The sequence below is a fragment of the Sapajus apella genome, unplaced genomic scaffold, assembly GCF_009761245.1.
Source record: "Sapajus apella isolate SASKATOON/1434 unplaced genomic scaffold, GSC_monkey_1.0 scaffold2, whole genome shotgun sequence".
Lineage (NCBI taxonomy): Eukaryota > Metazoa > Chordata > Mammalia > Primates > Cebidae > Sapajus > Sapajus apella.
Window position 1 is genome coordinate 25,640,295 of NW_022436942.1, and position 26,674 is coordinate 25,666,968.

Below are 26,674 nucleotides of genomic sequence, written 5' to 3' on the forward strand. Positions count from 1 at the left end.
ATTGTATCCAGCCTCTCTAGTGTGGTGGCATGATCTTGGCTCACTGTAACTTCTGGATTCTGGGTTCAAGTGATCCTCCTGCCTCAGCCTTCCACGTAGCTGGGACTACAGATGTGCACCATCATCCTCAGCTAATTTTTTGTATTTTTAGAAAAGACAGGGTTTCACTATGTTGGCCAGGATGGTCTCATACTTCTGACCTCAGCATCCATTAAGTGCCAGGGTTACAGGCATTAACCACTATGCCCCACCCCAATCTCTCTTTTTTAATTTAATTTTTAAAAAATTATTACTTTAAGTTCTGGGGTACATGTGCAGAACATGCAGGTTTGTTACACAGGTATACCTGTGCCATGGTGGTTTGCAGCATCTATCAACTTGTCACCTAGGTTTTGAGCCCCACATGCATTAGGTATTTGTCCTAATGCTCTCCTTTCCCTTTGCCCCCCACCCCTCAAGAGGCACCAGTGTGTGATGTTCCCCTCCCTGTGTCCATGTGTTCTCACTGTTCAACTCTCACTTATGAGTGAGAACATGTGATGTTTGGTTTTCTGTTCCTGTGTTAATTTGCTGAGAATGATGGCTTCCAGCTTCATCCATGTCCCTGCAAAGGACATGAACTCATTCTCCCAGCCTCTCTTTTCTACAGCCAATTATTTGAAGTTCTCTCTACTTGTTATTATCAGTGTTCAAGGTTCAACGAAGTTCCCCCAAATCTTTAAAAAAGTTTTATTGATGTGCCTGTTCATTAATTCAACAAACAATGGGTGAGCATATGTCTCACACAGGATACAGAGTGGTGAAGGCTACAACTTTTAGAGTTAGACCTGATTGAGTCTAGCACTGCCATTTTTGAGTCACGGGGCCTCTAGTTATCTACTGAAATTCTTTTAAGTCTTAGTCTCCTCATCTATAAAGCAAGTTTAATAATAAACCAAACCTCACAAGGTACTTGTGAGGACTAAATGAGAAAATGCACCTTAAAGCATTCAGCCTGGTGCCCGGTGTGGACTTGGATTTGCTTAATCCCTCAATGAGATCATGCTGCCAATCGCATTCCTACACCAACCTAAATATCAAACCTTCTAGCCATTTGTTTCTTTTTGCTCTTTATCCTTCATCTACCAATTTGTTCTTTTAAGCAGAGTTATTTTCCCTCCTCATTTTTCCATTCTCTTGCCCCCAATCTCTCTAAATAAGCAGCAGAGACATTTCCCTGGAGGGCAGTGGTGCAATCTCGGCTCAGTGCAACTTCCGCCTCCCAGGCTCAAGCGATTCTCCTGCCTCAGCCTCCTGAGTAGCTGGGGTTATAGTTGTGCGCCACCATGCCCAGATAATTTTTGTATTTTTAGTAGAGATGGGGTTTCACCATGTTGATCCCAAACTCCTGACCTCATGATCCACCCACCTCAGCCTCCCAAAGTGCTGGGATTACAGGGCCACTACGCCCAGCCCAGTACATTATTTCTTAAATGTCTGTACTACCCTAAAGTCTTTAGTAACTTCCTTGCATGAAGAATCAATTTTTTTCTGTCATTCTCTTGAGTGTATATTTATGATCAGAATAATTAGAATAGAAGATCTACCACAAGGTATTTTACAAGCCAAAAGATGGAAATCTCACAGAGCAGGAGGATCTTCTAATATTAACCTTGCAAAAATTTAGTTTATATTTTGAAAGGTGGCAAGCAAAGCCAAAGGAAAAGCCTGAAAGCGTATTTTACATCTTAAGACTTACCTCAATGTAAGCCGGTTCTGTCCCAGCAGGTGAGATGTGTGGCTGCCAGTCTTTTGGTGGCTTTGAAAGGTACTTGGAATCTGTTACAACCCATTTGAGCCGGGGCCAACCTAAATCAAACCCAAAGTGAAAACTGAATTGCCTAAGCCATCAGGAAAGGAATTCACATTGAACTGGTCATAAATTTTAAATATCAAGAGACCAAATTAAGATCATTTTATAATCAATAAGATACTTAGTTTTTATTAGTTTTTAGCAATAAATCACCAGACAATTATACCTTCTTTCAAAAGTACAATCGTTCCACATGCTAATTCCAGGCCTTGACGTTACCTCAACAACTGGGAGGTCCATTTGGCAGTGGAAGTCTACTGAGGTTAGTGGTCTATCCTCTGTCTCTACATGTAGCATTTAGCTTTAATGTACAGAGTAGTAGCTTTTTCCAACCATCAGCATAAAGGTTAAGGGTGTGGGCTGTGGAATCAGACAGATTTGGGTTCAAATTGCTGCTATGCCATTTAATAGCTGTGACTTTGGGCAAATTACTTAACCTGTCTATTTCTGTTTCCTCACCGGTAAAATGGGAATAATAATGGTACCTACTTCATGAGAATATGAGAATTAAATAGAACATATATGTAAAGTACCTAGCTATTACTAAATTAAAAAGCTAATTAAAGCATTCAGTTTAAACTTTTAACTGATAATTCAAGTACAATATTACTAACCTTTAAACTGTACAATTTCTCCATTCTGGGTTTTTGGCAGTCCTTTTAGACAAACTTCACTGGTAAGAGCTAAGGCAATACCACAGCTTCCTAGCAAGAAGCCAATCTGCTGACCTCCAGCATCCTGTGGAGAAATGATAATGAACATGGTAGGGGAGCGAATGTGAGCACACCCGTGCCCATATCTAACACTTAGTAAAGCTCTGGCACTTTGTGTGATAACATTCATGGAGCCCCACCAATATCTGGCAATCGTCAAAATCTAATGGCAATGTGTTCTTCCAAATAATTTCTACAATACGAACATTTCCTGAGCATAAATCAAGTATTTTATTAACCAGACATGACTAATGATAAATCCTACCAGCTAAATGTAACCATTTTTGCAAGAGTCAGTAATGATCCTCTTTTAGATTAGTTTCAAGCAAATTAAATAAATGCTAACATGGTTATCTTCCCCTACCTCGCCCCCAAAATTCAAGAGAAAAGCAAGTCAGGTCTGAACAAAATAATGTAAATGGATACTAAATGTCTAAGATGAAAATGAAAGTCAATGGATGAATATACCAAATCTGTAAACTCCTTTTATTTTTCTGTTTTAAAGGGGGTAGATTTAAGCCTTACAACAAAAGCAACAAAAGATACAGTCTAAAACATTTCTGTTAAAATGTCATCTTACAAGTATCATTATGAAACCACACAACTTCTGCCAACATAATAATTTAAGAACAACCATATAATTTCCTGATCAAATGAAGAATATTACATCCCAACAACTAGAGTTTCGGGGATGTTATCATTTTGTTTTTTATTCCTTTCAGAAATGCTTTTTCTTTTCTTTCTTTTCTTTTCTTTTTGAGATGGAGTCTCTCTCTGTCGCCTAAGCTGGCAGGTAGTGGCATGATCTTGGCTCACTGTAACTTCCACCTCCTGGGTTCCAGCTATTCTCCTGCTTCAGCCTCCCAAGTTGCTGGGACTACAGGAGTGCACCACCATGCCCAGCTAATTTTTGTATTTTTAGTAGAGAAGGGGTTTCATCATGTTGGCCAGGCTGGTCTTGAACTTCTGACCTCAAGTGATCCACCTGCCTCGGCCTCCCAAAGTGCTAGGATTACAAGCAAAAGCCACCATGGCCCAGCCAATTTCTTTTTTTTTTTTTTTTTTTCTTTTTTGAGACAGAGTTTCACTCATGTTACCCAGGCTGGAGTGCAATGGCGCGATCTCGGCTCACCGCAACCTCCGCCTCCTGGGTTCAGGCAATTCTCCTGCCTCAGCCTCCTGAGTAGCTGGGATTACAGGCATGCGCCACCATGCCCAGCTAATGTTTTGTATTTTTAGTAGAGACGGGGTTTCACCATGTTGACCAGGATGGTCTCGATCTCTTGACCTTGTGATCCACCCGCCTCGGCCTCCCAAAGTGCTGGGATTACAGGCTTGAGCCACCGCGCCCGGCCTCTTTTTTTTTTTCCTGAGACAAGATCACGCTTTGTCTCCCAGGCTGGAGTGCAGTGCCGTCATCTTGGCTCACTGCAACCTCTGCCTCCCGGGTTCAAGTGATTCTCCCACCTCAGCCTCCCGAGTAGCTAGGATCACAGGCTTATGCCGCCACACCTGGCTAATTTTTGTATTTTTAGTACAGATGGGGTTTCACCATGTTGGTCAGGCTGGTCTTGAACTCCTGACCTCAGGTGATCCATCCACCTCTGCCTCCCAAAGTGCTGGGATTTCAGGCATGAGCCACTGCGCCTGTCAGATTTCTTTTAAATCCACATCCTCATCTTTGACATCAGCCAAAGTCAAATAATAAACTGCATGACAAATTAGCATCAAATGGCTCATGGAGAAATCACTCGGTCAAACATGGAAATCTGTTACATATGCTTCATTTTAGTTGGGCTGATGTATTGTCAAAGTAAAGTCTTATAATCCAGAGAAGTAATATGCCATCACTCCAACACCTTCCACCTAATGGAAATCCTAGGTCATATGATACAGTTAGAGGAAATCCCTTTACAAAAAGTTCTCAACTATTGTAAATGTGGATTATCTATAGTCTCTGAAGCAAGAGTGGTATTCTTTCTAAGTGATCATTGTTGAAAATCAAGTATGCCCCCATGATATTTTATTTTATATTCTGAAACAGAGTCTTGCTTGCTCTGTTGCCCAGGCTGGAGTGCAGTGGGGCATGATCACAGGTCACACTACAGCCTCAACCTCCTGGGCTCAATCAATCCTCCCACCTCGGCTTCTCAAATATCGGGGACTACAGGTGCATGCCACTATGCCTAGCTAGTTTTTTACTATTTGTAGAGATGGGGTCTCCCCATGTTTCCCAGGCTGGTCTCAAACTCCTGGGCCCTGCCACCTCAACCTCCCAAAGTGCTAGGATTAGAGGCGTGAGCCACCGTGTCCAATTGCCCCTGTAATATTTAAATAATATATAATACTATACAAATTCTATCTTAAGTTGAAAATATGTTATTTGCATGACATTTGTAAATATTTAGTAAATAATTTTTCTACAAATTTCACGTTTTTCGAAAGTGAAGCTGAGTACTTCCAAAAATGGTCCAACAGTTTTAAAAGTTGTGACTGCATCTATCCAAGAACCCAATGCCTGCCATGTCAGGCTACATTCCTCTTAAATTTAGCAATGTTACCTTTCTGGTAAGAGGTACCTCTATAGGCACTGGAATCACTTCTGCCAGGAGGCATCCATAAAAAGCCACCATAAACATGACTGGATCATTGTTGGGGTAAACCAGGGCTACCTAAAATTCATAATGACATTCAATTTAACAGAGGAATAAAACCATACTAAAGCTTTCAATGCCACTCTCTGTATTATATTTATCATGAATACAATAAATCAACCTATTTAACAGCCATCTGCTCTAAAGGAAATTAAGTTACTGAGATAGAGACACAAATCTAAAAAGATCTCCAACATGCCCATGATTATACTACATATTTTGGGAACTATAATGCGTTTATCCTCATCATCATCACAGTTTTTCACTTAATTCTTTTGGTGATTTAGGAGCAAACAAACCACCTTAAGCATTAAGTTAATTAGTTAGGAAACCCAAGGCAATTTACTTTAGTGTAGGGCTAAGGCAATAAAATAAAGGTAATGGATCTCTCCAGATAGAACAGCCTATTAAGGAATAGGCTTTACATCTTTCAGAGAGAGCCTATAACTGTGGATTGACTTGATCACCATGTTCAGGCCAACAGAAGTTTTCTTACTCTTTAATTCATTGTATTAATCCTTACTCCCTTACCCAACAATGCAAACGTTCTAGCAGGAGGGCATTTGGTAATAGGTGTAAGCAATACTGGCAGAAACCATATGGATATGCAGTTAACTGATTAACAGAACATAAACAGTGAAACCTCTATAATAAGTTCAAACCTGTGATCCCACCTGTAACATATCACAGAGATAAGTGACTTTTCCCAGTTTACTCAAGGAATGCAAAAACACAAAAGTCACTACCATTGTGGTTTGTTACTTGGCTTGGATACTCCCAGATTAACATTTGAAACTTAGTCATGTCAGGAGACTTGTTTCCCCTTCTTTTGCTTTCAAATTCTTTTAACTCACTCCCAAGAGAAGTTCACTTTTGAACTTTTAAATTTTCCTAGAGTTCTGGAAAATTAATTCCACAAGACATTTAAACAATCCATTTCCTTCCTACACACATTGTCCATGTTGCTAGGGAGACACAAAATCACCATCTTTGCGTTCAGGAGAACCAGGAAACGCTCATGTGTCACATTTATAAGTAAAAGCCATCCTTTATGTGCCCTTTGTCACAATGCAAAAGAATTTTTAACAGGCCTAGTTTAGGAGATTCCATAATCATAAGCCTAATAAAAAGAAGACTATTGTGTAGTTGGTATTCATTCTATGAATTCCAAATAAAAAGTAATGGTAAAAAGTAATCATATTTAGAAAGTCATTAATAGGAAAAATATCTTCAAAATATAAAAAAAATAGTTTAATGTCACCTCAAATTAAAGGAGAAATAAAAATATGTCAATTAGTTTTTTCTCAAAAGTAGCATGAATCTTCCTCTCTTTTCACATAAAACCACAGAAAATTGTTTTAAAAGATGTATGAGGCTTTTTTGTTGTTGTTGTTAGACAGGGTCTCACTCTGTTGCCCACACAAATGAAGTGGCAAGAGCATGGCTCACTGCTGCCTTGAACTCCTGGGCTGAAGCAATCCTCCCGCCTTAACCTCTCAAGTAGCTGGGCCTACAGGTAAGTGCCACCATACCCAAGTAACTTAAAAAAAAAATTATTATTATTATTATTATTTTTTTTTTTTAGAGATGGGGTCTCATTATGTTGCCCAGGCTGGTCTAAAACTCCTGGCTTCGAGTGATCTTCCCACCTTGGTGTCCCAAAGTGCTGGGATTACAGCCGTGAACCACTGTACCCAGTCCTGTTTGAGGCATTTTGTAAAGAGGAGAAAAAAAAAAATCAAAGAGTAAGTTTTGTTGCTGTTTTCTTGTTGTCTAAAGATTCAAATATTTATTTCTGAAAAGACTAAGCTTTCTCCTTCTTTTTATTAGCACCCAAAGATTTTAACTGATTGACAATTACAGGAGAGGACATGTGAATTTCCTTCAACCTATAAATGTGAGAATTATCACCTGGCATTGGGCTAACCTGGGTTGGAACCAAATCATTTTTGTTTTTCCAAAAGTAAGTGTTATATTGTCACAGAGAGGGGGGAAAAAAGTAAGCATTTAATGTCATTTTTTACAGTTTGTACGAAAAAAAAAAGTTATATACATTTTCCTGTTGTGTATTAAAACTTCAGAATATTAGCATATTAGAAAACAATAAACACCGTCTCCCTAAAACCAAAATGCCAATTACCCTGTCTCCAGGTTTTAACACAGGTTCATTTTTGGTCCCCAGTTTATTAAGAAGTGTGTAGGCCAACTTTAAACTTCTGCTCCACAACTTTCCTGGAAAAAGAAAAAACAACAGTCATAGAGGAAAAAAAAAACAGGTCTATCTCAATGAAAGAACATTCGGATCATCAGTGCAGTTAATGAGACAATGGCCACTTCCAAATGATGGGGTAGATGAGTATCATTCACCCCCCAACACACAGTAAGCCTCCCCACAAAAGCTTTATATTCATTCTAGTTTATAAAAGCCAGTCCTGCCTTTAAACAGAAATAAAACATCATCAGACGCTCATCTTGTTTTACATAATGTTCCAAATTCTTTTCTGAAATAACCTGCATATCCTTGGAAATAATTTGATGTAAACTGATCACACTGAAAGGGAGGAAAACAATATTTTTAATCACAGGACTGAAAATCAGAAGAATACTTCTGTTCCAAGCCTTAAGAAAAAAAAAAAAACAACAGAGTCTCGCTCTGTTGCCCAGGCTGGAGTGCAGTGGTGTGATCTCAGCTCACTGCAACCTCTGCCTCTCGGGCTCAGGTGATTCTCACCTCAGCCTCCCAAGTAGCTGGGACTGCCAGTGCATGCCACCACATCCAGCTAATTTTTGTGTTTTCAGTAGAGATGGAGTTTCACCATGTTGTTCAGGCTGGTCTCGAATTCCGGGCCTCACGTAATCCACCTGTCTCAGCTTCCTGAAGTGCCAGGATTACAGACATGAGCCACTGTGCCCTGCTAGCTTTTTAAAAAATTTACAAATATGGGAGGCTGAGGCAGGAGAATTGCTTGAACCCAGGAGGCGGAGATTGCAATGAGCCGAGATTGCACCACTGTACTCCAGCCTGGCGCCTGGCGACAGAGCAAGACTCTGTCTCAAAAAAATATATATATATATTTTTACAAATATCTTCAGAAATGTTCTAAGCTTTTTCTGAAAAATCACTTATATAGGTGGTATGAGATACTTGAGAAAACTGCAAAGCAAAATCATGACTCAAATGATTAAACATTTCATACCACTGTAATTTAGTGAAAACAAACACTAAAATGGAAATTATCTTTATGAACATGTGGATGTATTCATAGATGTTAAATAAACATGCAAAGATTTGGCCAGCGAAATGCTTTCTTTAAGGGTTATATGAATGAAATTTATATATCGCTTCTGAGGTGAATGTTAAAACAATTTTGGCAAAAACAAACAAAAAATGCTTTTCTTTTCCTAATCCCTCCCCTCAACCACCCTTAGAAATCTTATTTTAGATTATGAGAAAAGCAAAAGAGAAATCAGGTTATTTTAAATAGCTATGTTATTTTATAGACAATTTATTCAGAGGAGTATCCAAAGTTTAAACTATGTCAACCTGCGTAATTCTTCAAATAAAACCTTGTTTTTCTTCAAAGATTATTTTCTATCTAGGTCTATGGACATTGTGCTCCACTTGCAAAGGAGAAAAGGAATCTGTTTGAATAAACTAGTACAAAATCTCATAGCCCAGGGTTGACCCCATTTTTCCTTGATGTTATTTTAAAAAGAAAAAGAAAAACTTTAGCTGGTATGCGAAACTAAACAAAAAAGTACTAATTTTTTGTTCATTACAGAATTTTGTGCCTATTACAATCAAGAAGCAGGATGGAATAAAGATTTAACAAGTAATCAGTTTCAATTGTTAGATAAAACCATCTGATTTTCACCATACATCATTTATAATGACCAAATGTTTTTCTAAAATCCTTTTGCAATGTGTTTAAAACATCTGCGGATGTACAAAGTCTCTTTTCTTTTTGCTGTCTTTTAAACATTAGCTGGCTTGCAAATGTCACTTTAGCAAATGAAAATATTTGGCAAGAGCTTTACTTAGAACTTAGGATCCTATTAAATTATTGAAAAAAATCTACTGAAACATAATGACCAGCAACTGAAGTAGCTAGATAAAAACACTACACATAGTATTCTGAAGAACTCTTAGGAGAGAAGGAGGAATCTGGAATCTTGCAGACTCACCATATGTAAGAGTGTAAACTGGTTTCCCTGTCATGTCCAGTGCAGTCAGACAGGAGCATTTTGCTTGAGTGGTACCCCAGCGCTGCAGGGCAGATTCAAGAGCAGGAGGCCAGTTACAGATGACTCCTAAAGGCTCTCCTTTCACAGGGGTCATTTGCCGTCCCTCCGGCTTGGGCTGGTTGGGGTCTGGCTGAGGTACTGTACCAAGAAAATCCCAATGGGTGAAATGAGTACAAATACCAATGAACACAACTTAAGTCACTAATCCCAGCTACATTTTTCTTTTTCACTTCATATTTACCTGGTTTAAACTCACTTTGAGAAAGGACATGGTTAGAAATCATGGTCTGCAAACTGGGCCTTAATTCAATTTTCCACTTAAATATGAAATCATATTCAATATGTTTTTTTAAATTTATGTAGTTTTATATTCAATATGTTTTATGCAATAAACAAATCCTGACCCTGACAAAGCAAATCACTGCATATACAGAATAGCACAAAATATACATTTTTTTTTTTTTTTTTTTTTTTTGAGACGGAGTTTCACTCATGTTACCCAGGCTGGAGTGCAATGGCGCGATCTCGGCTCACCACAACCTCCGCCTCCTGGGTTCAGGCAATTCTCCTGCCTCAGCCTCCTGAGTCGCTGGGATTACAGGCACGCACCACCATGCCCAGCTAATTTTTTTGTATTTTTAGTAGAGACGGGGTTTCACCATGTTGACCAGGATGGTCTCGATCTCTTCACCTCGTGATCCACCCGCCTCGGCCTCCCAAAGTGCTGGGATTACAGGCTTGAGCCACCGCGCCCGGCCAAAATATACATTTTTTGTAACAATTCCACAATGTTTAGTAAATTGGTTTTTAAATCTATACAGTTTGTGTCCAGTGTAAGAGAACCAGGTTCTTCTACACCAGATTATGTTTAATGAGAAAGCCCAAGTTTACATTCACTTTTTACTGGTATTACCTTAGGCAAATTGATTTATATGAGCTTTGCTTTCCTCAACTGTAAAATGGGGATAGTAACAGTCATACCTCAGGGTCATTACTTCACTCAAACAGATAATGGGCATAAACCACAACATCCCATGTCTCCAGACCTCTGCACTCATCTCGTATGGCCTATCCCTTTGCCTCCTGGTGAATTCTTACTCATCCTTGTCAGGACTCAGCTAAAAGAGCACATTCTCTGCGAACCAGCCCCAACTACCCCCTGAGAAGATTATTGCTTCCGTAGTGCTCCCACGTTGCCCTTAGAAAAGCACTGAGGATCCTCAAGGACATTTTTCACTGTACAAGTTTTCCCCCACAAAGTCTGATGGCCTCCTGAGGAAAGGGGTAGTAGCTCTTACTCCCCTTACTGCCTATAGTGCCTAATACTCCAAGGTTGTTCAACAGTATCAGCTGAATTGGACTGAATTTGGGTGTGCGTGTGGTGGTGGGAGCTAATTATTAACATGTTCATTCCAGAAATTGGGGGTGAATATTTCATATCCTTTCACAGATAAAACAAAAGTCCTCTTAATTTTTCTAAAATGAACAAGTATTATTCAAATAATAAAATTCAAAAAAAGAATCCTACATTTTCTTTCCTTTTTTTTCCAAGACAGTCTTGCTCTGTTGCCAAGGCCAAAGTGCAGTAGAGTGATCTCAGCTCACCGCAACCTCCACATCTTGGGTTCAAGCACTTCTCCTGCCTCAGTCTCCCAAGTAACTGGGATTACAGGCATCTGCCACCATGCCCGGCTAATTTTTGTATTTTTAATAGAGACAGGGTTTCTTTCACCTTGTTGGCCAGGCTGGTCTTGAACTCCTGACCTCAGGTGATCCACCTGCCTCGGCCTCTCAAAGTGCTGGGATTACAGGTGTGAGCCACTGCACCTAACCAAATGCTACATTTTCATAGCAGGAAAGATAATTTACACATGGAACAAAAAATCAAGTATTTACTGAGTTCCAACTATCTTCACAGGATGTGATAAACAATGAGAAAATAAATGCTACATACATCATTCTTTGAACAAACATTAAACCTAATAAGTGCTTAGTGCAAGGAATACAGCGTCTGAGCTCCTGAGGAGCATCTAGAGTACACCAGAGGACATAAACACATACAGACTCAATGTTAAGGCTAGGATAACATGAGCAGTGCGTGACAGACGCATGGAAAAGGAGGGCAGAAGGGAGATACGTCTCCACCTGGAAGAGGAAATGTCTGAGCTGAGTCTTAAAGGATGAGCAGGAATTAGCCAGGTGAACAACAGATGAGAAAAGAGGCACAGAAGGGAGAAGAGACAGAATGAGCAACAAATCTTAGATGGGCAAATGAAATATGAAATAAATGACGTTTTATAGCTCAATGACAAATCTGGGGATTGTACTTAAAATGCCTTGATTCATTTTTCTACTAAAATAAAATTCATGAAATAGTTTCACTCCCTAATTTGCTGCCTTAGGGTAAATAATAGATATTTCAACTGCCCTTCTGCTTTGTATATTCCCAGACCCTAAACCACTAGATTAACTAAAAAAATAAACATGGGTGTTTCTAAATAAGTATTTTATTTGTCTGGACAGACTATGTATATGGTAGGCATTGTTTCTGGCCATGAAAGCTGACATTATTGCCATTGTCCATGAGGCTTCAGTGAAGATTCTGGGGCATGCTCTTTCAGATTTCCAAAGACATACCGGTATTTTTCTTTTCCAAAGGTAACAATTACCCAAATAAGCAACTGTTGCCTATTATATCAATAATTAATAGAAAGTTATTAGTTCTAATCTGCCAATGCAATTTTTTCAAATAAGATTCCTATTAAATCCTGACCTTCATGTACCTGGTCAATACTCAATGCTAGAAACACTGGAGAGGCTATTGCTGGTATGGGCATCTTGAACATCAGTGCGTCACGAAAGATGTCCATCATTCCTAAAGAAAGGGATACTCATCCTAACGTCACATGTCAGGTTGTTTTCTGTGGCATAAATTGGGCTAAGACCAGATCTAGTCTACCAATGTGCCTAATTCTATTAACAAGCTGATGTGATCAAAACCTACTACAGTAGTCTCAGGTCACAAAAACAGACTACAAGCTACCAAGGCTTAGCTCAATTTCAACAAAAGTTTTTCTTAGGTAGATCCATTTTTCACCTAGCTTCTATAATTATCAAATGGCCATTCTCATTTTATCCATACTCACACCCATTCCCCTTTCCTATTAAATCCTAGATATATGATTTCATCCATAGTTTAAAAATTATTGAATGAATAAATCACTGTTACACTTCCTCTGTGAAGCCTTTCCTAACCCAGATGGAACTGATTTCTTCTCTTCTCAGAAGTGCCTATATTGGCTGATAGATACTAAATACTTAAACTAAGTATTCACATGGATATATTTTAGTACCTGTCTAAATTATAAACAACATGAAGGAAATAACTGTATTTTTATACATCTTTGAACCTTGTTACCATCTAACATGCTGTTTTGTAGAAAGCAGAAATACACATATTGATTGGTTGATTTATAAAAGGACTACATTATATGAAAAAAAAGAGTACTGAATTTGATATCCACATCCCAGAAAATGCCAATTATAAATAACTCATAAAATCATCTATTTGGGATAGTTCCTAATTTCAAAGAGTGTATTTCCAAAGACAGTTCTATGCTCCATGCTCTTTGCCTTTCTTCCCCCTTCCTCCCTCCCTCCTTAGTTTTCATCTAAGATCTAAAATACAGATGACCATTGGGAAAAAAGAGCAGAGAACTATGAACTCCTTGAACCAAGAACTGTGTCTTTTTCATTTTTTAACCCTACAGTACCTAACATGTAGTAACTGCTTAAGACATATTTATTTAATGGATATATGTTTTTGGTATTTTTACTACTACCTTCCACAATTTCTTCAGAGTCATCCACAAAAAATTCCTTTAAGGGAGGCCTTTTGGGTCGTTTCAGAGTGTTGAGAAGCTGCTGGATTTTTGTGGATACTCTGCTACTGACAGGAACACCTATAAGGGAAAAAATGGTAAGTTAAAATTTGTTGACTGTAAGGATATTTTAGTTCCTCAGTTCCCTCAGGAGCTTTTATTTCTAAGAATGTTTGGCCTTTGTCCACACTCTCCTTCTCTTTCAAGTGGACCAAAAATGTACACAACAAGTTTTATGACAATAGAGAACAAATATGGTGCCATTATTAATTAGACTTAAGGATTTCACCTAATCTCTCGTTATTCTTTTTTTTTTTCTTTTTTAATCTCTTCCTATTGTTTTGAGCAAAAATCTGTTATTCTTTTCTTTTTCCACATTCAGGTTTTTGTTCAAAGTATCTTTTGGAAGTACCCACTAAGTTCAATTAAGTAGCAACACTGCCACTGTGCAGACAATGAAAAAAGGTACTCAGGATTAGTGATTAGTGGGCCAACTACAATGTAGTTCTGCTGGGCTAGTTAGGAGCAAGTTCATAATTTGAATTTTTCTAGTTTAATTTACCCTGCAATTTAGCTACAAAAAACAACTCCTTACCGTCAGCTGTATCCATAAGGCTGGACCTGTTGGATCCTTTGTGCATGCCTTTAACTATCCCCGAGGGGGGCAGGTCAATGTTTGCTGGGCGTATGGAGGAGGATGAGGAGGAGGAAGAGGTAGTTGTAGTAACATCAGGAGGAGCAGAGAAATTCTCTGAGAGGAGAAAACACAATTTAGAATTATATTAGCAGCAAAAACAAAAATCTTCAAATCATTGGATTTTTTTTTTTTAATGTTGAAGGAAAGAATATAAATGTGGCATTGGCTCTTATAAAACAACCTTTTAAAATCAGATTCTACTAGGAAGACACAATGGGAGAACAATAAGTTAAGTCAGGGTATATCAGCTTTTCAAAATTATTATTTTGTCAGACTTGAGTAGCCTTAGTAAGATCAGATCACACATTCAGTGTTTCTCAAAACAATATTTTCTATACAGAAAGGCTGGTAGAAATCCAATGATATAAAATAATCATAATAAAAGTTGCAGTGACTTCAAAATGAAATCAACTTAGATCATAACTGGCTACTAATATTGTAGTCTCTTGAACATTTCTTGATGATTATAGTTATCCAGAATGTTTCCCCTTCTACCGAAGACCAAACTCATATCTTGAAAGTGCGTCAGATTGCACAAGTTTCCAGATGAAAAAACTAGATAAAAGTCCACTTTTAACTTTTATACAATAATCCATAGGTAATTTGGATCTCCTTGACAGGTAATATTCTTCACTTGCTCCCTAAATAGTGCTATTGCTTCCCTAAATAGTTTTATTCTACTCTACCACACATAGGGATTCTTTTTATTTTTGAGACAGGGTCTCGCTCTGTTGCCCAGCCAGGAGTGCAGTGGTGCAATCACAGCTCACTGTAGCCTCAACCTCCTGGGCTCAAGTGATCCTCCCACCTCAGCCTCCCAAGTTGGGGACCCCAGGTGCATACCACAATGCCCAGCTAATATTTGTATTTTTAGTAGAGAAGGAGTCTCGCCATGCTGCCCAGGCTGGTCTCAAACTCCTGGGCTCAAGCGATCCTCCCACCAATGCCTCCCAAAGTGCTAGGATTACAGGTGTGTGCCACCACACCAGGCCTCAAGATTCTTAACATGGAGAAACTTAGCGAGTAAACTGGAAAAGATCCCTGTTCAACAGGGACATGTAACAATAACAATAACAACAACAACAAAAAAAACACTACATAGTTTTTAGTGGCTTTTTGTGATTCTTGCAAATCATTTATTTTCCTCCCTCTAATTTCCTTCTTCTTACTTCTCCAGATGTTTTCTTCTAAGTTTTTTGTAAAACTTAAAAAAGGAAAAAGCATAAAATAAGTAATTTCTAGAATCGATTTGGGGTTAAGGTCTCTATGCTCTTAAGTCTATAATTACTAGTTGAATAGTTTTTAAAGTTTTAAATATACTAACATGAGTATATTCCAGTATATCTTTCTGTAGGATAATGTGGTAACGAAAAAACACTAAAACAGACATTTTTATTTGGCCCAGCAATTCAAACTTACAGGAATACACCCTAAGGAAATAATCAGACAAATGCACAAAGTTGTGTGTTCAAGCACATTCATTCCAGCAGTTTTTATTAATAGCAAAAAACTGGATACTATTTAATAGGGGAATGGCCAAATAAACCAGGGCAGAGAGTCACACAGTGGTGTATATTGAAACTACATAAATAATAGTGTAATTGTAACGATATAAAAGATGTTCACCACATACTGCTAAGAAAAGCAGGTTATTAACATCATGTTTAAGGCAGTTCATTTTTGTAAAATCAAAACGAAAATCTTACATATGTAAGTAAAATCTAGAAGAATATACACTACAGTAATAATACTAAAGTATCATCCATGGGAGGTAAGATTGTATGTTATTTTACTTTTCTTTTACCTATATTTTTGAATTTTTCTATTAGGAACATGAATTACTCCTGTTACAACAAACATCCCAAAAGCAATAATGTGGATAAAATGGTTTCTATGAGTCACTGAACCAATAACTTTTCACAGGGTAGTAGAAGCAATGAAAAATACGAGGCTGGATGAAATATCTTGTTAACAAAAATCCAGGTAAAAGTTAACTGGGTATTAGGATAATATATTTAACAAGTACTACTGATATCTTTTAGACAGATGTGGAAATAAAACCTCAGCAATCATGGCTCTGTTGCTCACCCTCCATGGCTGGAGCGGTGGTCAATGTGCACATCTTTGTAGCTGCTTCAGGAGGCTCAGGAAATGGCATGGCGGGGCAGAGCAAAGCATGCAGGACAAGTCATCAGTTGTTGGTATATGGCTTTCTAAGGAGGGCAGTCATACCCTCAAGGTAGCTATTTCTTTAAAAATTACAGTCTTGAATTGAAATTTTTCCAAGTTTTTCTCTTTTTAGAAATCAGTTAACAGAATAAACATTTATGAGGCGATATAGACAGGTCACTGAGATGAAAATTAAGACACCAAAATGTAGATTGTCAAGAAAGAAAGGGAAAGGTATCACAGACACATAATGTTAACACACATTACTTAGTGTAATTTGTAACAACCAATTAAGCAAAAGCAGAGATCTGAGCTGTATCTTTATCTGCAGATACCACAACTCTTTAGAAAAAACCACACACATAACATAAAGCAAGGCCAAGCAAAAGCTACGCTCCATATAGTAGCATCTGCAATATATTGATAGCAGCTCACAGAGTACCAACATCCTCAGCCTGCACACTCCAGTGTAGCAATATCACAGCAGCAAGGACAACAAATCCAGTCTTTACACTAAAGACAAAAGGCCTCACTGATATTGGCTCATTATAGATTTTGCTCAGGTTTAGTGTTTTTGGTTTAACAGAATACAGATAACACTCCTGGGAAAATCTAAGATGTTACATTTTTCGACCTTTTAATAGACTGAATATTCTTCAGCTGGGATAACCCCACACTAAGACTGGTGTTATATCTTGCAGCTTGAGTATTGCTTATGGAAATAGCTATGGCTTCAGGTGGGCAATACTACTCACCAATAATGCAGGTGAGACCTATTATTCCTGTGACAAATGTATTGCTGGTGTTTCCTTCTTTGCCTCATTAACTGTCATGTTTTCTCTAATTGTATTTTTTGGGCCATACTGAAAAACCTAACACAAACCATAAACTATTTCCTGGATACTGGGAGCCAAATGGAAGGTAATTTGGGCTTCTTGGGTAGATCCAGCTCCTACCTATTCGAGTATTGGCAAATACATCAGCTAGAGACCCACTGGTTCCTTTGACCTCTCCGTGGGACAGCGTAGAAGATGCGGATGAAGAAGTGGACGATCCCTGAATTGAACGGTTGATCCAGGACTCAGCATTCTGTAAGCTCTGTTGCAAGGCAGCAGAGAGCGCAGCTTGGCGTCTCAGAGAGCCCTCATCCTCAGAGGCCGAAGATGTGTCTGTGTGGAATTAGAAAACAAGAAATTCTCGATCCTACCTAGAACAGAGACTTTTCAATTCTTGCTCATTGATCACACATTCAGTTTCGACACCAGCAAAACATTCACATACTTAATGTAGATTAATATGTAAAGTTTCTCAAGAATCTCAAGGAAAAGTCTACGGACTAAAGCCTACAAATATAAAATAGCCTAACTCCATAGGTAATTTTTAATTGTCTTCTTTTAAACTCTTTCAGAATATTTAAACTTCATTCACTGCTTTTCTGTTATAAGCTTAATCAGTATCTAAATTTTTTTAGTCCATCTACTTATGTTCAAATAATACTGAAGTACTTATATGTCTTCCTCAATCTCTACTTGTGATAGGTTGCTCCATTGATTTTGACAAAGTACTTATTAGTCTCTAAGGAAATGGTCTTAACAGGGAGACACAAAAACTTAATTCTTGTTAAAAACATATCTGCCAGGCCGGGCGTGGTGGCTCATGCCTGTAATCCCAGTACTTTGGGAGGCCAAGGCAGGCAGATCACCTGAGGTCAAGAGTTCGAGACCAGCCTGGCCAACATGGCGAAACCCCATCTCTACTAAAAATACAAAAACTTAGCCAGGCATGGTGGTGAGTGCCTGTAATCCCAGCTACTTGGGAGGCTGAAGCAGGAGAATCGTTTGAACCTGGGAGGTAGAGGTTTCAGTGAGCCACGATCACACTACTGCACTCTAGCCTGGGTAACAGACCCAGACTCCATCTCAAAAAACAAACAAACAAAAATAAATGCCAAACAATGAGCTAAGTGCTGGGGAATGAAGTGGTGTAAACAGTCCTTAGCCTGGAGGCACTCGTGGCTTTTGTAGGAAAGGCAGCCAGTCAGGGGGTACAGGTAAGCTTTCCAAGCATGGCAGGAGAAAGGCACAGCATCAGGATTTCTTTCGTTAATTTTCGGTTGGAGAAGAATTGTGAGAAATTCACTGATGTCTGCATTCAGCTTGGCTCTGACTTCAGGAAAATAGGCCTAAATCAGAAAGGCATGCTGGGGTGGGGGGGAAGATACTCAACCAAATAGAGGGAAGCAAAAGCTGAGGGAAACAGAAGTCAGGAATTTATTCCAAGGTTCTAAGCTTATGAAGCATACAGTTAAAGAGAATATTTGGTCTGATGTGAGATTAACCTTTCTAAATGATTTCTAAGTGTTACGATTTATGATTTGTGAATTGAATTTCATTCAGTTTTTAAAAATTAAGCATTCCGTGGTTGGTGCTGCAGAACCCTTTCCTCTAACTCAGGTGAAACTGTAGGTTCATGTTCTGTTTTGGTTCAAAGAGCCAAATATGTAACTAATGGGGCTGGAAAACTGCTGGCACCTCACAATGAGAACCTGAACCACAAATGACTAATCTAATCCAGAAGTTAAATTCTGCAGGCCTGGAGCAAGAGAGAAAGTTAAAATATTGGGCTGGGCGCTGGGGCTCAGGTCGATGATCTTCGTACTTTGGGAGGCTGAGCTGGGTGGATCACTTGAGGTCAGGAGTTCCAAGACCAGCCTGGCCAACATGGAGAAACCTGATCTTTACTAAAAGCACAAAAATTAGCTGCGCATGGTGGTGCACACCTGTAATCCCAGCTACTCGGGAGGCTGAGGCACACAAGAATCACTTGAGTCCAGGAGGTGGAGGCTGCAGAGAGCAGAGTTCGTGCCACTGCCCTCCAGCCTGTGAGACATAATGAGCCTGCATCTTAAAAACAAAAACAACCCCAGAAAGTTATATAATGACTATATATCCTTGCTTCTTGTTCTGTACTACCTCCAACTTCTTATTTCATACAGAGGGAGGTCTGAGGCCTGAGACTGATTGTTTTTGCTTTTTAAAAAGTGCGAATCACAATATGTGTCAGGAACTATGTCAAGTCCTGGGGGTTCTGAAGGGTATGAGTGCTTATGACACAGTAATTGCCCTAAAAAGGCTTACAGGAGACACAGAAGCCCACAGATAATTTCAAAAGAATAAAATAGATGCTAAGAAATGGGAGTAATCAAAGGGTTTCACAGGACGGGGACCAACCCCCGAGTCAGGGATTTCAAATACTTCTATGTAAGTACAGCAAAAACTTTGAAGGGGGATAAGGGGCAAAAAAAACGAGGGTGGAGAGATAGTGAGCAGATCCCAAGGAGATAAAGTGATAAGGTCCATAAAGAAGAATGAGATGTATCATGCAAAAGGGGACGATTAAAGGAAAATTTAAAGAAAAAAAGAAGTAATCATATCTGCACCCCTTTAAAGAAAGCATTTTGCGTAATTTTCAGAAAATAATCTAACATTTCAACTGTACCCCAGGAAGCAAATATTCCTGTCTTGGCAAACATGTTTAAAAAGGGGAGGAAGTCGAGATAGGGCCCACGGGACAGGTGAATTTGACCTTAAGAATAAAGTATTTTCAAGGTAACATCTCAAGATTCCACAATCTCCAATGGATTTGCAGGCTGCTTTTATTGTATCATATATTTTAATTTGTTTAAGTTTAAAATCAGAATAACCCAATTTGCAAAAGACAGTAAAACCAGTATTTTCATGATTAGGTTTACAGAAAATTGGTTTCATTATGTTTCTATATTGGATCAATTATGCAATTAGGAGTATTGTTTCAATTCAATTACCTTGTTTGCCTGCCAGTCCTCAGTGTTTAATGACGTATAACCATGGGGCAGCTTAGCGTAGTGGAAAAAACATGGCTTTGGTGTCAACCTTCCATTCAAACTCTGGGATCCATGTCTTACTAGCTGTGTGACTTGGGGATAAAATTACCCATCTGAGAAGACTGTTTGCTTATTTGTCCATCTCACAAACACACTAAACACTACATTAGTTGGTAGGAATAAAAAGTTGGGCAAGAAAACATCGTCTTTACTCTTACGGGACTGAGAGGAGTTCGAGGAGTTCAAGGCAGGTGCCCATGGAAGTAAGACCTAACCCAAGGCCTGATGGGTAAGTGGGAATTAGTTATGAAGGGCCCAGAGGTGGGGAGAGTGCAGTGTCAGGTAGAGGGGGCAGCACTTGAGAAAGCCTGGAACGGACAGAAAACTTTCTGAAGATGTTAAAGAAACAGAGACTAGCCAGAGTGCAGGATGCAAGACTGACGGTCATGGAGATGAGGCTGGACAAGTAGGTTAACACTGGGCTACCAATGGCCTTGTAAGACAAGCTAAGGAAACTTCCCTTTATCCTAATCATAGCTGAGAGACCATGAACAAAGAATGTACAGAAAGCACTCACAGCAGTGCCAGCCCACAGCAGCTGGCCAATAAACATTAATTCCCCTTCTCATCCCAAGGAGAATGGTTAAAAGGAGTATGTATTTCTTTCTTTCTTCTTCTTCTTCTTCTTCTTCTTTTTTTTTTTTTTTTAAATAAAGACAGGGTTTCACCTTGTTGGTCAGGCTAGTCTTAAACTCCCGACCTCAGGTGATCCGCCCGCCTTGGCCTCCAAAGTGCTTGGATTACAGGCGTGAGCCACCATACCCGGCCTATGTATTTCTTTTTGATTTGGAACAATCCGAAATTTTTCCTAAGAATAATTTAAATGGCTAGTTTCAGCCTATAAACATGAAGGGAAAGATGACAGAAATTGACTAAAGGTTGGTAGAAGAAAATAATACTATGCCAAATCATGCCACCTGAGAAATGAGGTACTTACTATGACTAATTCACTCTATGGTCACAGATAAGAAACTAGCTGCGTGAAGTTAAAAGATGATTATGTGGTAAAGTCAATATAAAATTTAGCCCTGCTCTGGGATTGTATCTTTTAAAAAATCAAAACAAGGTCCTTTAAATATTATTACTTTTTCAAGCAATATGTCACCCAGGAAATTATTATGAATTTGTAGAAGTTTGGGCAAAATTAAACTAATAGAAATTTATTGTTTATGCACTGATTCTGCTCTGATTAAACATAAACTCATGACTGTTATCACTTATAAACATCATCCCTAAGCTCTTCTATATAATGAATATGTCTGTATAACAGAAAACAATTTTGAAAACAGTTTGTCTTTCAGTTTATAATCTGCTGTGATTTTAACAAAGCACTATTGAATACTGGTCACCAGTAGCCTATAATCCATTTATAACCAATTAGAAAACATATAAACAATTAGTGTGTTGGACAGGCACACTGGCCCACGCCTGTCATCTCAGGCACTTTAGGATGTTGAGGCGGATGGATTGCTTGAGCTCGGGAGTTTGAGACCAGCCTGGGCAACATGGCAAAACCCTGTCTCTACAAAAAATACAAAAACTAGCCAAGTGTGGTGGCATGTGCCTGTAGTCTCAGCTACTTGAGAGGATGGCTTGAGCCCAGGAAGTGGAGGCTGCACTGAGCCAGGATTATGCCACTGCACTCCAGCCTGGGTGACAGGGCCAAACCTGGTCTCAATCAACCAACCAACCAACCAACCAACCAACCAATCAATCAATAAAACATATAGCTTGTTGATTTGGGAAGAAAAGCGCTAAATTTGCTAATCCAGCCCAGGCTGGAGTGCAGTGGTACAATCACAGTTCACTGCAGCCCTGCCCTCCCGAGCTCAAGTGATCCTCCTACCCCAGCCTCCTGAGTAGCTGGGACTACAGGCATCACCATGCCTGGCTAATGTTTTGTATTTTTTTGTAGAGACAGCATTCTGCCACATTGCCCAGGCTGGTCTTGTACTCCTGCGCTCAAGCGATTCTCCCACCCAGTTTCCCAAAGTGCTGTAATTATAGGCATGAGCCACCATGCCCAGCCTACTAACTTCTTAACTGCTGTAGCACTCTTCTTCCTCAGCCATGTGTGGAAATGACTGTTCTTCTAGAAAATGTATTATCTAAAAATGTTTAAAAAATTTAAACACTATACTGTTTATCCATTCCACTCCTGTGTATTTACTCAAGAGAAATGAAAGCATGTATCTATATAAAGACTTGTACATGAATGTTCATAGGAACTTTATTTGTAACAGCTACAAATGAGAAACAACTCAAATGCCCATCAACAAAGGATGATATAAACAAATTGTAGTATATGCTACAGCAATAAAAAGGAATGATTCACTGTTGTGATCTTTACAACAACATGAATGAATCTCAAAATAATTATGCAGAGTGAAATAAGTCAGGCATCCACATCCCTGCAAAGTAAGTAAGATTGTGTGATTCTATTTGTATAAAGTTCTAGAATACGCAACTAATATATAACAACTAATGTACAGTGGCAGGAAACAGATCAATGTTTACCTGGGGATGGAAAAAGGTGAGAAGGAGAGATTATGATGAAATCTAGGGGGAGGGGGGTGCTGGGGAGAGGAATGATGGATATGTCTTTTTTGGAAGACAGGGTCTTATTCTGTCCCTCAGGCTGAACTGTGATGGTACGATTATGGTTCACTGCAATCTTGACATCCTGGGCTCAAGAGATTCGACTGCCTCAGCCTCCTGAGCAGCTGGGACTACAGGCATACACCATCTGTAGGCCTAGGCACTTGGGAGGCTGAGGCAGGAGGATCTTCTGAGCCCAGGAAATCGAGGCTGCAGTGAGCTATGATCGTGTCACTCCACTCCAGTCTGAGCGACAGAGCGAGAGCCTATCTCAAAAATAAAACGATTCATGGGGGTGAAAATATCCCTTGGTGACAGGACAGTAACATCTAAGAGCCAGTCCACTTGAGGGATACTGTATAAATTAGACAAGTTTCCAGAAAGGGAGTACCTGCTAATAGGTTCCTACAACTGGGTTCATATACCAAGATTATAGGCCCATACTGTAGCTTAGAATGGCAGGTAAGTCAAGACTCACTAAAATGAAGAACTCATCCTAATAACCATTACAAAATCTGTCACCTGAACTAGGCCAGGAAATGGGAGGTGACTACCAAGTAGAAACTTCAAAGAACAAATAAATAAAACCACCACCAGGACAATAATATATGATCTATAACTCATGGAAAGAAGTGTGCATGTGTGTTTGGGTGGCTTGAGGTACTGTCAGGCAGAAAAGTGTTATTTTCTTTTGCTTTGGTGGATTAGGGGAGTTTAAGACTTCCAGAAATACTGTAAAGAAAGGCAAAGGAAGTTTCTATGCAGGCAAGGGAAAAATTTGAAGCTAGAGAAGGAAAATCTTTAGAGACCTGAGAGAGCAGGCCAGGAATAAAAGCATGTATAGATTGTAGAACACTTCCCAAAATAAAACAACAAAAAAAGAATATACAGAAAACAAAATCAAAAAGTTAGTTCCGGAAGCAAGGCTAACCGGAATCTACCCTGAGCTACAAATTCTGAGCAGCTTAATCAAACACTATACCTAACCTGCAGGGGGTAAATGATTCAGCAGACAAGGGTTAGGGAGACTTTCAGAACTATCCCAGAGATTTTTAGCATCCCACAACAATCTGTCTGTGTGTACAAAGAGCTGGCTGGGTACTAAAAAACTGGTCTGAAAGCTAAGTGGCAGGAGGTCCATGAGCTGCCTGACTAGCTGAGATACTTTTGAGAGAAGGGGCACTCATGAGTAACTACTCCAGGGCACTCTACCCACAATGAATCTCCAAACACTTTTTTTTTTTTAAGGTATTTTCCCATATCTATAGAAAAACAGTTTATAAAACTTTTATTATTAAAAATATGGAAGTAAAATGACATTTTTTTTCATTGATTGCCTATTTGAAAGCTAGATCAAATAAGCAGCAATTGTTAGAGCTCCACAATTAACCAGAAAATCTTTCCTCAAGGACAGAACAGAATGGGAGGCAATATGCCTAGTGGCCTAGGAAATGGGCTTTCGAAGTCAGGCTGCTCCAGACTGTCATCTCAGCTTTGCCACTGATAGGTGTTGAGCAAATCAGAGCTCAGGGTCTTAATCGTGGTGCCTGGTGTTTTCTTTCCACTCTCGCTCATGGTAGATTATTTCTACAGTGTTTTTATTTATTAGCTCACATTCCGTAGATCTTTCTCTGTGGAAACCCTAAGTCCCATGGAGTTCGTGTCCTTTCAAAGATCATTTGTGCCCAGGGTTATCATCAGCCTACAGCCACTTTTAATGTTAGTTCTTACCAGGCAGGTAGTGCCATTCAAACCTTGTACCCACTGACCACAAATTCTCAGGGAAGGGCCCTGTCCCTGTTATTTCAAGGCCAGGCACCAGGTACCGGACACCAGGCAAGCTTTCCTGACATCTTCTTTTGCTGACAAGTTACCTTCTTCTAATTCACTCAACTGCTGAAGATGAAACTCCCTCCAGGGATCTTAATTCCAGCTTGCAACCTCAACCTTAAACAGGCCCAAGGTTTTATTACTGCAGTTAAAATTAAGGTCCCCCGTTTACTGATATTCCTTGCCACAGGCCAGTGGATTTGTTTATATTCTCTCTTGCTCCTGTATGCATTCAAAAAAAAAGCTGGTTACACTTTACCCAGCATTTCTAAAAGAACATTTTCTTTCCCCTGTCTTTCTAGTAGGGAGAGAATTTTCAGGTGATCTAATTGGTTATGTGTCTGAAAACAGAAGTCTGGGCAAGTTATTGAGCCTCTCTATGCCTGTTTTTTCATCTGTAAAATGGGGTAGAAGACTGCTGAGAGAACTAAAAATGAAAAAAATGTATGTTAAGCACTTGGCCCTTTGACTGGTACATGGAAGGCACGCAATAAATGGTAACCATAAAATTACTCTTATCAGCAAACCTTAAATTTTACAATCAGGTATTGAAACAAACAAATTCAACTGGATATCGTGGGTTTTTACTGCGCCTTGGCTTAAAGAACATTGGATATTCACTAGTCTCCCAAGTAATTGGGGACCACTGGTCGTAACCCATACCAATCACGAAATACACTATTAAAATGATCTGACTCTATTAATTACAGCACATTTATTATGGAGGTCTGATTTGCCAACTCTGTTTACTTTGTGGTTTAGGTTAAAATTAGAATATTTAGGAAAGACTCCCCAAACTGGTAAATCAGCAGGTATTCTCTTTTAAGTTCAAATTAACAGACTGATATATATTTTGGACTATAAGCATTCAGAAGGCAACAGTTATTTAATTTGTTTGTAAAAATACTCATTCCAGTACCATGCATATACATGAGTATCTATCAGGAAAAGAGGTTTTTGGTTTTTTTTTTTTTTTAGATGAGGGTCTCACTCTGTCATCCAAGCTGGGGTACAGTGCTGTGATCATAGTTCACTGCAGCCTTGACTCAACTGATTCTCCCACTTCAGCCTCCTGAGTAGCTAGAACCACAGGCATGCACTACCATGCCCGGCTCATTTTTAAAAATTTTATTTTATTTAGCATTATCAATGAACTAAAAAATATTATTTGTAGAGATGAGATCTCTTGCTATATTACCCAGGCTGGTCCCAAACTCCTGGGCTGAAAGGATCCTCTAGCCTCAGCCTCCCAAAGTGCTGGAATTATAGGCATGAGCCATGGCTATAAAGTATAGAGAATTTTCTAAATAAAGACGACAGTTTAGTAGAATGATGACACAACCAAGATTTTGAGTCTGACACTTAGTTACTTTTTGACCTGGGGCAAATTACTTAGCCACTATGAACCCGCTTATTTCCTCATCTCTAAATCTGCTCTTCCTACTTTTCAGCATATTTATGAGAAACAAATGATGCAGGGCAGTCATTAGTACCTGAAAGTCCTTTGCATACTGTAATGTATAATTCCATGAAGCATTCTCACAGTAGGTTAAAAGGATAATATCCCAGTCTGTTCCTGGGTATCATTTTCATATATAGAAATACAGAACAGGGTGTGCTGGCTCATGCCTATAATCCCAACACTTTGGGAGGCTGATGTGGGAGAATCTCTTGAGCCCAGGAGCTTGAGACCAGCCTAAGCAACATAGTGAGACCCCCATCTCTACAAAAAAAATTAAAATATTAGCTGGGTGTGGCAATACGTAGCTGCTGTCCCAGCTACTAGAGAGGCTGAGGTGTGAGAACTGCTTGAGCCTGGGAGGTTGAGACTGGAGTGAATTGTGATTGAGCCATTGTACTCCAGCCTGGGCAACAGAGGCTGTCTCCAAAAAAAAAAAAAAAAAAAAAAAAGGGAAATTCTCCTTGTTTTCTGGCCCTATGAATTACTCTAGCTACTCTCAAGCAGAGCCCTGTGTGAGACAGACTTCTAAATTTAAGCCAGTTGAAACAGCTTACTGTGCTTTAGGGTCATTAAGTGGTCTATTTGGTCATCTGTGCACTCTCAGAATGCAGCAAAGGGTAAGTCCACAAGAGTACAGAAAAAGCTTAGAGG

At 39.2% G+C, this 26,674-nt stretch overlaps 1 protein-coding gene across 7 annotated transcripts in view; it reads right to left on the bottom strand.

The window, feature by feature from the left end:
- The window catches only part of DIP2B (disco interacting protein 2 homolog B), a 269,005-nt gene that overhangs the window by 64,357 nt on the left and 177,974 nt on the right, over nt 1-26,674 (bottom strand). For 2 of the 7 annotated variants that reach the window (XM_032293545.1, XM_032293552.1), the window contains exons 5-12: nt 17,168-17,380; nt 13,941-14,096; nt 13,307-13,426; nt 9,405-9,602; nt 7,360-7,451; nt 5,127-5,237; nt 2,467-2,590; nt 1,739-1,848 (exon numbers count right to left, since the gene is read on the bottom strand). In XM_032293545.1, the coding sequence (XP_032149436.1) occupies nt 1,739-1,848; nt 2,467-2,590; nt 5,127-5,237; nt 7,360-7,451; nt 9,405-9,602; nt 13,307-13,426; nt 13,941-14,096; nt 17,168-17,380 (1,124 nt within the window). Of the gene's footprint in view, nt 1-1,738; nt 1,849-2,466; nt 2,591-5,126; nt 5,238-7,359; nt 7,452-9,404; nt 9,603-13,303; nt 13,427-13,940; nt 14,097-17,167; nt 17,381-26,674 lie in introns of all 7 variants that reach the window. The other 5 variants (XM_032293542.1, XM_032293551.1, XM_032293548.1 and 2 more) reach the window with 4 other exon arrangements.